This window comes from Pongo abelii, chromosome 21 (assembly GCF_028885655.2).
Source record: "Pongo abelii isolate AG06213 chromosome 21, NHGRI_mPonAbe1-v2.0_pri, whole genome shotgun sequence".
NCBI lineage: Eukaryota > Metazoa > Chordata > Mammalia > Primates > Hominidae > Pongo > Pongo abelii.
In genome coordinates this window covers 36,329,725-36,342,319 of record NC_072006.2, presented here as the reverse complement: position 1 = coordinate 36,342,319, position 12,595 = coordinate 36,329,725, and the positions used below count along the sequence as shown (strand labels likewise).

Here is a 12,595-nt window from a genome sequence, read left to right as displayed (position 1 = left end):
ATATTCTGGAGATAGATAGTGGTGATGGTTGCACAACACTGACAGTGTACCTGATGCCACTGAATTGTATACTTACAAATATTAAAACAGTCAATTTTATGTTGTGTATATTTTACCACAATAAAATAGAGACACGGACAATATGAAAAAAGATCCAAATCAAATACGTAGAGATTTAAAAAAAAGACAATGTCTGAGATGAAAAATACACTGGAGGCCAGGTGCGGTGGCTCACGCCTGTAATCCCAGCACTTTGGGAGGCCAAGGCGGGTGGATCACGAGGTCACGAGATCGAGACCAGCCTGACCAACATGGTGAAACCCCGTCTCTACTAAAAATAGAAAAATTAGCCAGGTGTGGTGGCACGTGCCTGTAATCTCAGCTACTCGGGAGGCTGAGGCAGAAGAATTGCTTGAACTGGGAAGCGGAGGTTGCAGTGAGCTGAGATCACGCCATTGCACTCCAGCCTGGTGATGGAGCAAGACTCCATTTCAAAAAAAATACAAAAATTAGCCAGGTGTGGTGGCACGTGCCTGTAGTTCCAGCTATTAGGGAGGCTGAGGCAGGAGAATCACTTGAACCTGGGAGGCAGGGGTTGCAGTGAGCTGAGATTGCACCACTGCACTCCAGCCTGGGCAACAGTGAGACTCTGTCTCAAAAAAAAAAAAAAAAAAGAAAAATACACTGGATGGGATTAATGGCAGCTTAGACATGGCAGAAGATTAGTGAATGCAAAGGCATAGCAATAGAAACTATCCAAAATGAAAAACAGATGAAAGAATCAAAACAAAACAAAGGAACAGAAAAGAGTGCACCTGTAGGCAGGACTTCAATGGCTGGACAGTTTCAAGCAGTCTCACATATAAGTAATCAGAATTCCTGAAGGAACAAAGAGAGATGAAGGACAGAAAAAATATTTGAATTGAAATAGCCGAAAACTTTCCAAGCTTAATGAAAACTATAAATGCACATATCCAAGAAGCTCAACAAATTTTAAGCACAAGAAATGAAGAAAACCACACCAAGTCCTCTCATAATCAAATGGCTTAAAACCAAAAGCACAGAGAAAACCTTAAAAGCAACCAGAGAGAAAAGACTGTTAGATACAAAGGGAACAAAGATAAAGACAATATCAAATTTGCTCTTGGAAGCAATGTAAGAAGACAGTGGAGTAACATCTTTAAAGTACTAGAAAAGAAAACTACCAACCTAGAATTCTGTATCCAGCAAAAATACAGTGGAGTAACATCTTTAAAGTACCAGAAAACTATCAACTTAGAATTTTTTATCCAGCAAAATACAGTGGAGTAACATCTTTAAAGTACCAGAAAACTATCAACCTAGAATTTTTTATCCAGCAAAAATATATTTTAATAATGAAGGCGAAATTTTAGATGTACAGAAGCTGAGAGCATTCGTCATCATCAGACCCCCACTACAAGAAATGTTAATGGACATCTTTCAGACGATGGAAAATGGTACCACTGCGCCCAGGCTGGAGTGCAATGGTGTGATCTTGGCTCACTGCAACCTCCGCCTCCCTGCTTCAAACAATTCTTCTGCCTCAGCTTCCCGAGTAGCTGGGACTACTGGCACCTGCCACTACACCTGGCTAATTTTTGTATTTTTAGTAGAAACGGGGTTTCACCATATTGGCCAGGCTGGTCTCGAACTCCTGACCTGGTGATCTGCCCACCTTGGCTTCCCAAAGTGCTGGGATTACAGGCTTGAGCCACCGCGCCTGGCAGAGGTTCTTATACTATATGTGAAGTGGTATAATATCACTTGAAGGTAGATTATGATAAGTTAAAGTTATATACTATAAACCCTAAAGCAAATGCTAAAGTAACAAAACAAAAAGTTAGGGCTGGGCACGGTGGCTCATGCCTGTAATCCCAGCACTTTGGGAGGCTGAGGTGGGTGGATCACGAGGTCAGAAGTTTAAGACCAGCCTGGCCAAGATGGTGAAACCCTGTCTCTACTAAAAATAGAAAAATTAGCCGGGCCTGGTGGTGCACGCCTGTAATCCTAGCTGCTCAGGAGGCTGAGGCAGGAGAATCGCTTGAACCCGTAGAGCAGAGGTTGCAATGAGCCGAGATCATGCCACTGCACTCCAGCCTGGGTGACAGAGTGAGACTCTGTCTCAAAAAAAAAAAAAAAAAAAGTTATAGCAAATAGCAAATGGAAGAGATTACAATGGGATCACAAAGCATACTTGATTTATCCAAAAAAGACAAAAGAGGAAGAAAAAGGAAACAATAATGGGACAAATAGGAATCAAACAGCAAGATTGTAGACTTCAACCTAGACAAATCAATAATCACATTAAATATAAGTGGATGACCGGGCGCAGTGGCTAACGCCTGTAATCCCAGCACTTTGGGAGGCCGAGGCGGGCAGATCACGAGGTCAGGAGTTCAAGACCAGCCTGGCCAACATGGTGAAACCCCATTTCTACTAAAAATACAAAAATAGCTGGGCATGGTGGTGCATGCCTGTAATCCCAGCTACACAGGAGGCTGAGGCAGAATTGCTTGAACCAGAACCCGGGAGGTGGAGGTTGCAGTGAGTCGAGGTCGCGCCACTGCACTCCAGCCTGAGCTACAGAACGAGACTCTGTCTCAAAAAAAAAAAAAATTAAGTGGTCTAAACATACCAGTAAAAAGCAGAGATTGTATGATTGGAAAAAAGAAAGAAAGACCAAACTATATGCTGCCTATAAGAAACACAGTTTAACTATACAAATGGAAATAGGTTAAAAGTAACAGGATGGAAAAGATACACCATGCTAACAGTAAGAAACAAGTGGGATTGGCTAAATCAATATGTGACAAAATAGATAAATTACATAAATCACTAGGGATAAATTAATCCAAAAGATAGTATGTACCTAACAAAATACCTATGGCAAAAAATAGAACTGCAAAGAGAAATATAAAAATCTATAATTACAGCCAGAGATTTTAGTACCCATTTCTTAATCATTGATAGAATAAGCAGGCAGAAAATCAGTAAAGATATCATATACTTGAACACCACTATTAATCAACTTGACCTGACTGATAGAACCTGTACCCAAGAACACAGAATACCATTCTTTTCAATTGTGCGTGAACCTTTATCAAGATAGACCATATTTTGAGCCATAAAACAAGTCTCAATAAAGTCAAAAGGACCCAAGTCATACAAAGTCTCTGCCCACAATAGAATTAGAAATTAGAATAAGTAACCTAAGGATCCTTGAAAAAAATCCCCCAATATTTGGGAACTAAATAACACACTTCTAAATAACACGTGACTCAAAAAAAGAAATCAAATGAAAATTAGAAAGTATTTTGAATGGAATGACAATGAAAACACAACACAGCAGAATTTCTGGGATGCCATTACAGTGAGACTTTAAAAGAAGTTTATAGCACTAAACACCTACATTAGAAAAGAAAGCCCTCAAATAAATGCCCTAGCTTCCACTTTAAAACACTAGAAAAGAGCAAATTAAAGACAGGGATAGGCTGGGTGTGGTGGCTTATGCCTGTAATCCCACACTTTGGGAGGCTGAATCAGCAGGTGGATCACCTGAGGTCAGGAGTTCGAGACCAGCCTGGCCAACATGGCAAAACCCTGTCTCTACTAAAAATACAAAAATTAGCCAAGTCCAGTGGCAGGCACCTATAATCCCAGCTACTCGGGAGGCTGAGGCAGGAGAATCACTTGAACCCAGCAGGCGGAGCTTGCAGTGAGCCGAGATCACACCACTGCACTCCAGCCTGGGCTACAGAGAGAGACTCTCTCTCAAAAAACAAACAAATAAACAAAAAAACCCAAAAAATAAAGACAGGTATGTCTACTTTCACCATTCAGGTATTGTACTGGATATTGTAGCCAGTGCAATCAGGCAAGAAACAGAAATGAAAGGCATCCAGATTGGAAAGAAAGAAGTAAAACTGTCTTTATTCACAGACAACATGATCATCTATGAAGAAAATCCAGTGAGATCTAAAAAAGCTACTAGAACTAATAAGTTAGCAAGGTTTTAGGGTATAAGATCAGTATTTTAAAAATCAACTGTTATTTCTGTACAACACTAGCAATGAAAAATCAGAAATAAAAACATACCATTTACAGGCCAGGCACAGTGACTCACACCTGTAATCCCAGCACTTTTGGAAGTTGAGGCAGGCAGATCACTTGAGGTCAGGAGTTTGAGACCAGCCTGGCTAACATGGCGAAATCTCATCTCTACTGAAAAATGTAAAAATTAGCCGGGCGTGGTGGCATGCACCTGTGGTCCCAGCTGCTTGGGAGGCTGAGGCACGAGAATTGCTTGAACCCAGGAGGCAGAGGTTGCAGTGAGCCAAGATCCCGCCCCTACACTCCAGACTGGGTGACAGACCAAGACTCCATCTCTAAATAAATAAATAAAAATTTAAAAACTTACCATTTACACCAGGCGTAGTGGCTCATGCCTGTAATCCCAGCACTTTGGGAGGCCGAGGCAGGCAGATCACCTGAGGTTGGGAGTTCAAGACCAGCTTGAGCAACATGGAGAAACCACGTCTCTACTAAAAATACAAAATTAGCCAGGCGTGGTGGCGCATGCCTGTAATCCCAGCTGAGGCAGGAGAATCGCTTGAACCCGGGAAGCGGAGGTTGCAGTGAGCCGAGATCACACCATTGCACTCCAGCCTGGGCAGCAAGAGCGAAACCCTGTCTCAAAAAATAAAAATAAAAAATTACCATTTACAATAGCATCAAAAATATGAAACACTGAGGAATAAATCTGACAAAAGAAGTGAAAGACCTAGACGCTGAAGATACAAAACACTGCTGAGAGAAATTAAAGATGACCTAAATTGAGAGGTATAATTTGTTCATGGGTTGGAAGACTTAATATTGTTAAGATATCAACTCCACAGCTGGGCACAGAGGCTCATTCCTGTAATTCCAGCAATTTGGGAGGCCAAGGCAGGAGGACTGCTCCAGCCCAGAAGTTTGAGACCAGCCTGGGCAACATAGGGAGACCTGTCTCGACAAAAAATAACTAGCTGGGCATGGCAGTGCATGCCTATAGTCCCAGCTACCTGGGAGGCTGAGGGGGGAGGACTGTTTGAGCCCAGGAGGTCAAGGCAGCAGTGAGCTGTGATTATGCCACTGCCACTGCACTCCAGCCTGAGTGACAGAGTGAGATCCTGTCTCAAATAAATAAATAAAAATAAAGACAGACATTCGAGCCAGGTGCATTTTGGCTCGAGCCTATAATCCCAGCTACTTGGGAGGCTGAGGCAAAAGGATTGCTTGAGCCCAGGGATTTGAGATCAGCCCGGGCAACAAGGTGAGACACTGTCTCTACAAAAATAGAAAAAAAAAAATTCACCATGTGGTTCCAGCTATTTGGGAGGCTGAGATGGGAGGATCACTTGATCCTTGATCATGATTGCAGTGAGCTATGATCATGCCACTGCGCTCCAGCCTGTGTGACAGAGCAAGACTCTGCCACAACAAAAAAGAAAAAAAGAAAACCCAGGAGAAATTCACTGTGACCTTGAGTTAAGCAAAGATGTCTAACACCAAAAAGCAAAATCCATAAAAGGAGCTGGGCATGGTGACATGTGTCTGTAATCCCAGCTACCCAGGAGGCTGAGGCCAGAGGATCGCTTGAGCCCGGGAGTTTGAGACCAGCCTGGGCAACATAGTGAAACCTCTGTTTCAAAAACCAAACAAACCAAAAATTCAAAAAGAACAAATTAAATTGCTTACCTAAACAAATTATTTAATTGTTTATAAATTGGACTTCATCAAAATAAAAAACCTGTGCTCTTCAAAAGACATAGTTTTCAATGAAAACACAAGCCATACACAGACTAAGAGAAAATCTTTGCAAAGCATTTATGCGATAAAGGACTTGTCTGCAGAATACATAAATAACTCTCAAAACTTGACAATAACTCCAAAACCAATACAAATGAACACAAATTTGAACATCTACTTCACCAAAGAAGATATATTTGTCACCAGCAATAACAAATAAGCACATGAAAAGATGTGCAACATGTCATTAGGGAAATAGAAATTAAAATCACAAGATGTTATATACCTGTAAGAATGGCTAAAATTAAAAATATTAACCATACCAAGTGTTATTAGGATGTAAAGGAACTGGCACTCTTGTATACTGCTGATGGTAACATAAAATGATACACCACCTTAGAAAAGAGTGTGGTAGTTTAGGTTAAACATACACCTGACTTCCTCTCAAGCCTGGTGTTTGGTCGGTGGGGACCCACGTGGGTTCAACATGTGTCTCAAGAAGTGTTATTTCTGTTCGGGGCTCATCTACCCTGGCCATGGCATGATGTCTGTCCGCAATGATTGCAAGGTGTTCAGATTTTGTAAATCTAAATGCCATAAAAACTTTAAAAAGAAGCACAATCCTCACAAAGATAGGCGGACCAAAGCATTCTGGAAAACAGCTGGTAAAGGGCTTACAGTGGATAATTCATTTGAATTGGAAAAACATAGAAATGAACTTATCAAATACCAGTGAGAGCTATGGAATAAAACTATTGATGCAATGAAGAGAGTTGAAGAGATCAAACAGAAATGCCAAGCTAAATTTATAATGAACAGACCGAAGAAACATAAAGGCCTACGCAGAGAAGTTCAGGACATCAAAGAAGTCAAGAAAAACATCCATCTTTCCGAGCCCCTCTTGTAGGCAAAGGGAAGCAGCTGGAAGAGAAAATGGCACAGAGATTACAACAGGATGTGGACATGGAAGATGCTTCTTAAAAATCTGTAACCATTTCTTTACATACATTTGAAAATGTCCTTTGGAGACTTGGAACTGCTAAACTATTGGTTTATGTTTTACATAAGGTCACTTAAATGAAAAGTGATTAAAATATATCTTTCCTACATTGCTGTCTACTTTAAAACATCAGATATTACAGATGTTAGATTGTATCTCAGTGTTAAATCCTCACTGATTGATGTACATATGTAAATCATGAAAATTCTACTTATAACTATAGAAGTGAATGGTGGACATAAAATGGTTATGCCATTTGGCTAATGGCATTAGGCAGCATTTGTATAATAACTAATGGCAAAAATTCATGGCTAGTGATGTATAAAATAAAATATTCTTTGCAGTAAGATATTCCCTTTATTAATGTTATAGAAGGGGGGATACAGCAAGGAACTAACAATTTGTATGACAGCATCAAGTATTATTATGATTTTAGTATTTCCTGTTTTGGTTTATTTGCATCTTAGAAGAGCATAATGGCATTGTTTGATGAAGCCTAATTATGCTGGACTGTTTTGACCTGGTTTAACCCTTCTGATAGGGAGTTGTGAATGTTGGGTATGAGGACTAAATAATCTTTGCCTGGAATGACCTTACACTCTAGAATTTCCACTTTGGAGAATACTCAGTTCTAACTTGTGATTCCTGGTAGAATAAACTTTATTTTTCTAGCCTAGCAATGACCTAGAGCAGAGGAATCCCAGTGCCTTTAAAAATTTATTATGTGGTTTTCTTTTAAGACTCTCCTAATTGTTTTTGGAGAGTAGAATTTATGGGTACAACATCTGTTCATTATTTGCACATAAAATAAAACCATTTTAAAAGTAAAAAAAAAAACAAAAACAGAAAAACAAAAACCCCAAACCATACATCTACCATATGATATAGCCATTTGACTGCTTCACTTGCTCATAGGAACTGTATTTGTAATAGCCCAAACTGAAACAACCCAAATGTCCATCAACAGATGAGTGGATCACCAAATACCATACAATGGAATAAAAAAGAAATGGACTATAGTTACACATAAGAAAATAGATGAATCACTAAGTATGCTGAATGAAAAAGTCAGACAGGTTGGGCATGGTGGCTCACACCTGTAATCCCAGCACTTTAGGAGGCTGAGGCAGGCAGATCACCTGAGGTCGGGAGTTTGAGACCAGCCTGGCCAACATGGTGAAACCCTGTCTCTACTAAAAATGCAAAAATTAGCTAGGCGTGGTGGCGGGCACCTGTAGTCCCAGCTACTGGGGAGGCTGAGGCAGGAGAATGGCATGAACCCGGAGGATGGAGCTTGCAGTGAGCTGAGATTGCGCCACTGCACTCCAGCCTGGGTGACAGAGTGAGGCTCTGTCTCAAAAAAAAAAAAAAATATATATATATATATATATATATGTATATATGTATACATATATAGCGTAATATATAATGTATGATTCTCCTTATATAAAGCTCTGGGAGATGCAAATTAATCTATAGTGACAGAAAGAAAGATCAGTGGCTTATTGGGGATGGTGTCTTAGTCTGTTTTGTGTTGCTATAAGGAATACTTGAGGCTGGGTAATTTATAAAGAAAAAAGGTTTACTTGGCTCATGAGTTTTTTTTTTTTTTTCTTTTGAGAGTCTTGCTCTGTTGGCTAGGCTGGAGTGCAGTGGCACAATCTCGGCTCACTGCAACCTCCGTCTCCTGGGCTCAGCCTCCTGAGTAGCTAGGATTACATGCATGGGCTACCACGCCTGGCTAATTTTTGTATTTTTAGTAGAGGCAGGGTTTTACCATGTTGTACAGGCTGGTCTCGAACTCCTGACCTCAGGTAATCTGCCCGCCTCGGCCTCCCAAAGTGCTGGGATTACCGGCATGAGCCACCGCACTTGGCCAGCTCACGAGTTTTTAAAAAGTTTTTAGAATTTGTTTTTAGAGATGAGGTCTTGCTTTGTTGCCCAGGCTGACTTTCTCCTGGCCTCAAGTGATCCTCCTGTTTCAGCCTCCCAGAGTGTTGGGCTTACAGGCCTGAGCCACTGTGCCCAGTCTGGCTCATGATTCTGATGGCTGGAAAGTTCAAGATTGGGCATTTGCTTCTGGTGAGTTCCTTCTGCTCATGGTGGAAGGTGGAGAGCTGGCATGTGCAGAGATTACATGGGGAAAGAAGAAGTGGGGGTTGCAGGGAGGTGCCAGGCTCTTTTTAACAACCAGCTTTCTTAGGAGCTAAGAGAGAACTCACTCACCTCCTCTGCTCCCACCTCCCTCAGTGCACAAATCTATTCATGAGGAATCTGCTCCCATGACCCAAACACTTCCCATTAGGCTCCACCTCCAACACTGGGGATCAAATTTCCACATGAGGTTTGGAGGGGACAAGCATGATGGTGCGAGGCTAGAGGGCAGGATTATAAAGAAGGGCATGAGGAAACCTGGGTATGCTCACTATTGAGATTGTGGTGATAATTTCATGGGTGTATGTATCAAGACTTATCAAACTGTGCAGTTCATTTTACATCAATTACATATAATTTTACACACACACACACAGCCCTTTAAAAAGGCGGCTAGAGAGGTTGGAAGGACAGATTCAGAAGTCTGGCTGTCCCAGGTGAACACTACTCCACCCATCATGGGACATCACCCCCCATCCTGCCCCAGCAACTGCTTGGTGCCTCAGTGACCACCTCTGTAAAAGGGGGCTAATAACAGAACCTGCCTCAGGGGCACGTTGTTATCTTGTATCATATCCAAGATTAAATGGGCTAACCCATGGAAAGTGTTTGGAACATCAGAACACGGGAAGTACTCCATAAATAGTAACAAGCACGTTTCCCATTGCAAATGAGGAACTGAGGCTTGGGTTTGGGGTTGGGCGGGGCGGGGGGATAACAGGCCACTGTTTTGGTCTGTTTCGCATCCCTTACCATGGGAAATGGTTCTTTCCTCAGCAACCATTCTAAGTAATTCTGGTGGGGCTGAAATTCACAGTATCCAACACCTTCAGGGAAAGTAGCCCCAAATCATACTCCATCCTCCTGGATATAGTGATTGGTGCAAGATGTTCAAATAATAATCCAAGCTGGGCCAATCAGAAATGTTTCCTGAAATTTCTCTATATTGAATAAACTGAAGTGGCGAGGGACATCTTCCCTTACCCCAGCCCCCTGGCATACCCAGGTGGATCATGTAAGTCTGGAGTGACTGGCATCCTGCCCTCCCTGCCTCACCCATCAGGAGGAAGACTGGGGATAACAGGACAGAGTGACGCCGGAGAGGAGCACAGTGGAAAAGGGGAAAGAGCCCTAAGGCTATCCTTTGAGCCCCTGGATCCAGCCAGACCTGAAGCAAAATAAACAAAATCTTTGATGACTTAAGAACCAATCAATTCATTTTTGGGCTAAAACCAGTCTGACCGATGTTTCTGTTGCTTGCAATTGAAGAACTGGGTTTCGTAGAGTGAGATGAGCTGACAGTAAAACACTGAAGCTGGGAATCCAAAACCAGATCTCACTGCTACCAAAACACACTTGATTGCCATTTCCTGCTTGTGGGATCAGAAGAGCAAATGACTGCAATTTAGTACGGAGGGGCTAGGCAATGGACTTGTACAAGGCAGGGAACAGCAGTGGCTTGAGCTCTGGAGAAGTGTGACACGAGAATGAGTTTCGGGGGAAACTATGCAACTCAACACACTCGGGGAAGGTGTCTCACCTCAGACCTCCAACCCCTGCATGAGATTCAAGACAAAACAGTAGGACAATGGTATATTTATTTACAGTTGGACCAAAAAAAGGCATACAGGCATTTTTTTAATTAAAAATAATAATGAAGATGATTTAAAAAGTCAGAAAAACTGATGATCTTTGAACCCTTTATGAGGTGTCCATTTCCCATTCCCCCTAAAAAGAGAATCTCTTAGGGAAAAAAAAAAAAAATCTAAGATTTGAATGAACAAAAGACTCCAATATCGCTCTCTACTGCTTGGGTTCCCTTTTCTCCAAGCTGATGCTTGGTGGATGCTGCTTGGCGCTGCAGTCACTGTGAGGCAAGATTGAGAAATTCACTGGTTTGATGGGTGAGGCTGGTACGGCCACTGGGAAAATGTGGGGCAGTGAGGGGAGGGACATCTTCCTAGCATCACCAGCATCCTGAGCTTTGTCTTGTGTTGGGAGTCCCACAAGGGCTGGTGCAAGGGTTAGCAGCTGCTACTTGAACCCTAATCCCTGGGTGGATCTGATCTCTTGTAACTTAAGAGCAAATGTTTGTGATGACATGCACGGGTGGGCAGAGGTTGAGAAGAACAGGGGTCTACGGAGGAGCCAGGCCAGCCACGTGAGACCCTTCTTTCTAAGTTGGCTTCTTGTCCATTCCTGGGGATTGGGGAAAGAACGACAGAACTTACCTTCCATCTTCCTTCTCACAAGCAGTGTTTTGGGTGTCCCCAAAAGGAGGAGGCAAGAACTCAGGTGTGGGGTGGAGGGGATGGGGCTGGCTAAAGAAGTGAGTATGACCCCGGAGGCCAGAGAGGGCAGGGAGAGAATGCCCGGCCACTTACAGGAGGGGATCTGTGATCTCTGGGCCTCTCTATCCTGCCTGAAGTTGGGCAGGGTCCACTGCCAGCACACCTTGGAGAGTGGTACCTCTTGAGGAAAGGGCCAGGGAGTGATCCTGAGGGGTAAGGACCCTAGCGGCCTTGGCCATCCCTTCCCAGACACAGACAAGTGGATGTTTGGCTTGGGAAATACTTGGCCCCAGGTCCAGGGTTTCTTGGCACAAAAACAGTTCACTGCAAGTCTCTTCTCTTCCTCCTTGTTGGTCCAGCAAACTCCGGCTGCTCTGAACAGGGGCAATTCCTGCTGTCTGGGGAACCTGGCCCCCAGTACTTCCAAGGAATTTTCTTGTAGCAACTAAGACTTGGGTTTGCTCCTGGTGAAAAGATGACCCCGAGGCCTGGCTGGAAACCCTGCCTTGGGCAGCCCTGGAGGAGGCTGGGGAGAAGAGGGAAACAGAGGTCTGGCAGAGTCTGGCTGGCACTGAGGGTGCTGTCCGGGCTGGAGCTGTGCTTTGTCGCGGCCTCAGTGCTGAGGATGGGCAGGGAGAGGCTCGGAAACCTCACTGAAGCTCTGGCGTGTCCTCTTCCAGTTAGTCGTAGGGTGGCCAACAACCCTGAGGAACTGAGGTGGAGACAGTGACCAAAACCCTTATCTCGGTGGATTTATCCATCCTGGATCCATTTGTTAAAACAAAGAAGGAAAAAAAAATCCAAACCAGAAATACACCTGAATAAACAGGTCAGAGAGTTCCTGTTGGAGGGAACTTTCTCAGCACTGAAGAAAAAGCAACCCACAAAAAAACTCATCCCCCACAGAACTGGAATAAGATGAAGAAAAATGCAAGATTATCTACAGGCCCTCCCGCCCCCCACGCAGCCCCAGGATCCAGGAACACTGTGCCAGGAGTTACATTCCAAACGAGCAAGAGTTATTTTATTTTGCGTGCCTGCAGTCCCCCACGCAGGGTGGCTTCCTGTCCGAGGACGGAGCGGGCCTGGCCGTGGTCCACTCCAATCAGTCTATCTTCACGGCAGCATAGATCTTGCGAACAAACATGTAGGCTGCATAGAAGCCGATGGTACCCGTGAGCAGCCAGAAGGACAAGACCATGAGGGCTGTGTAGCCAAAGTAGAGGAGAGAGGGGATGAACTCCACGATGTCCAGCTGCGGCCGCGAACAGAAAGAAGACAGGGTGCGTGCTTAGTGCCAGGCTGCATGGCGAACTGGGGCCCCACCCTCACTGATCTCATG

General features: G+C 43.5%; 1 protein-coding gene and 1 pseudogene across 2 annotated transcripts in view; one reads left to right on the top strand and one right to left on the bottom strand.

Moving 5' to 3' along the window:
• The first annotated feature begins 1,928 nt into the window (after positions 1–1,928).
• LOC129052202 (probable ribosome biogenesis protein RLP24) lies at positions 1,929–8,150 on the top strand (annotated as a pseudogene).
• A 2,392-nt stretch (positions 8,151–10,542) lies between these two features.
• TM9SF4 (transmembrane 9 superfamily member 4) overlaps positions 10,543–12,595 on the bottom strand; it is a 55,777-nt gene continuing 53,724 nt past the window's right edge. Inside the window, exon 17 of one of the 2 annotated variants that reach the window (XM_054541405.2) lies at positions 10,543–12,508. In XM_054541405.2, the coding sequence (XP_054397380.1) occupies positions 12,359–12,508 (150 nt within the window). In that variant the 3' untranslated portion in view covers positions 10,543–12,358. 2 annotated transcript variants of the gene reach the window in all.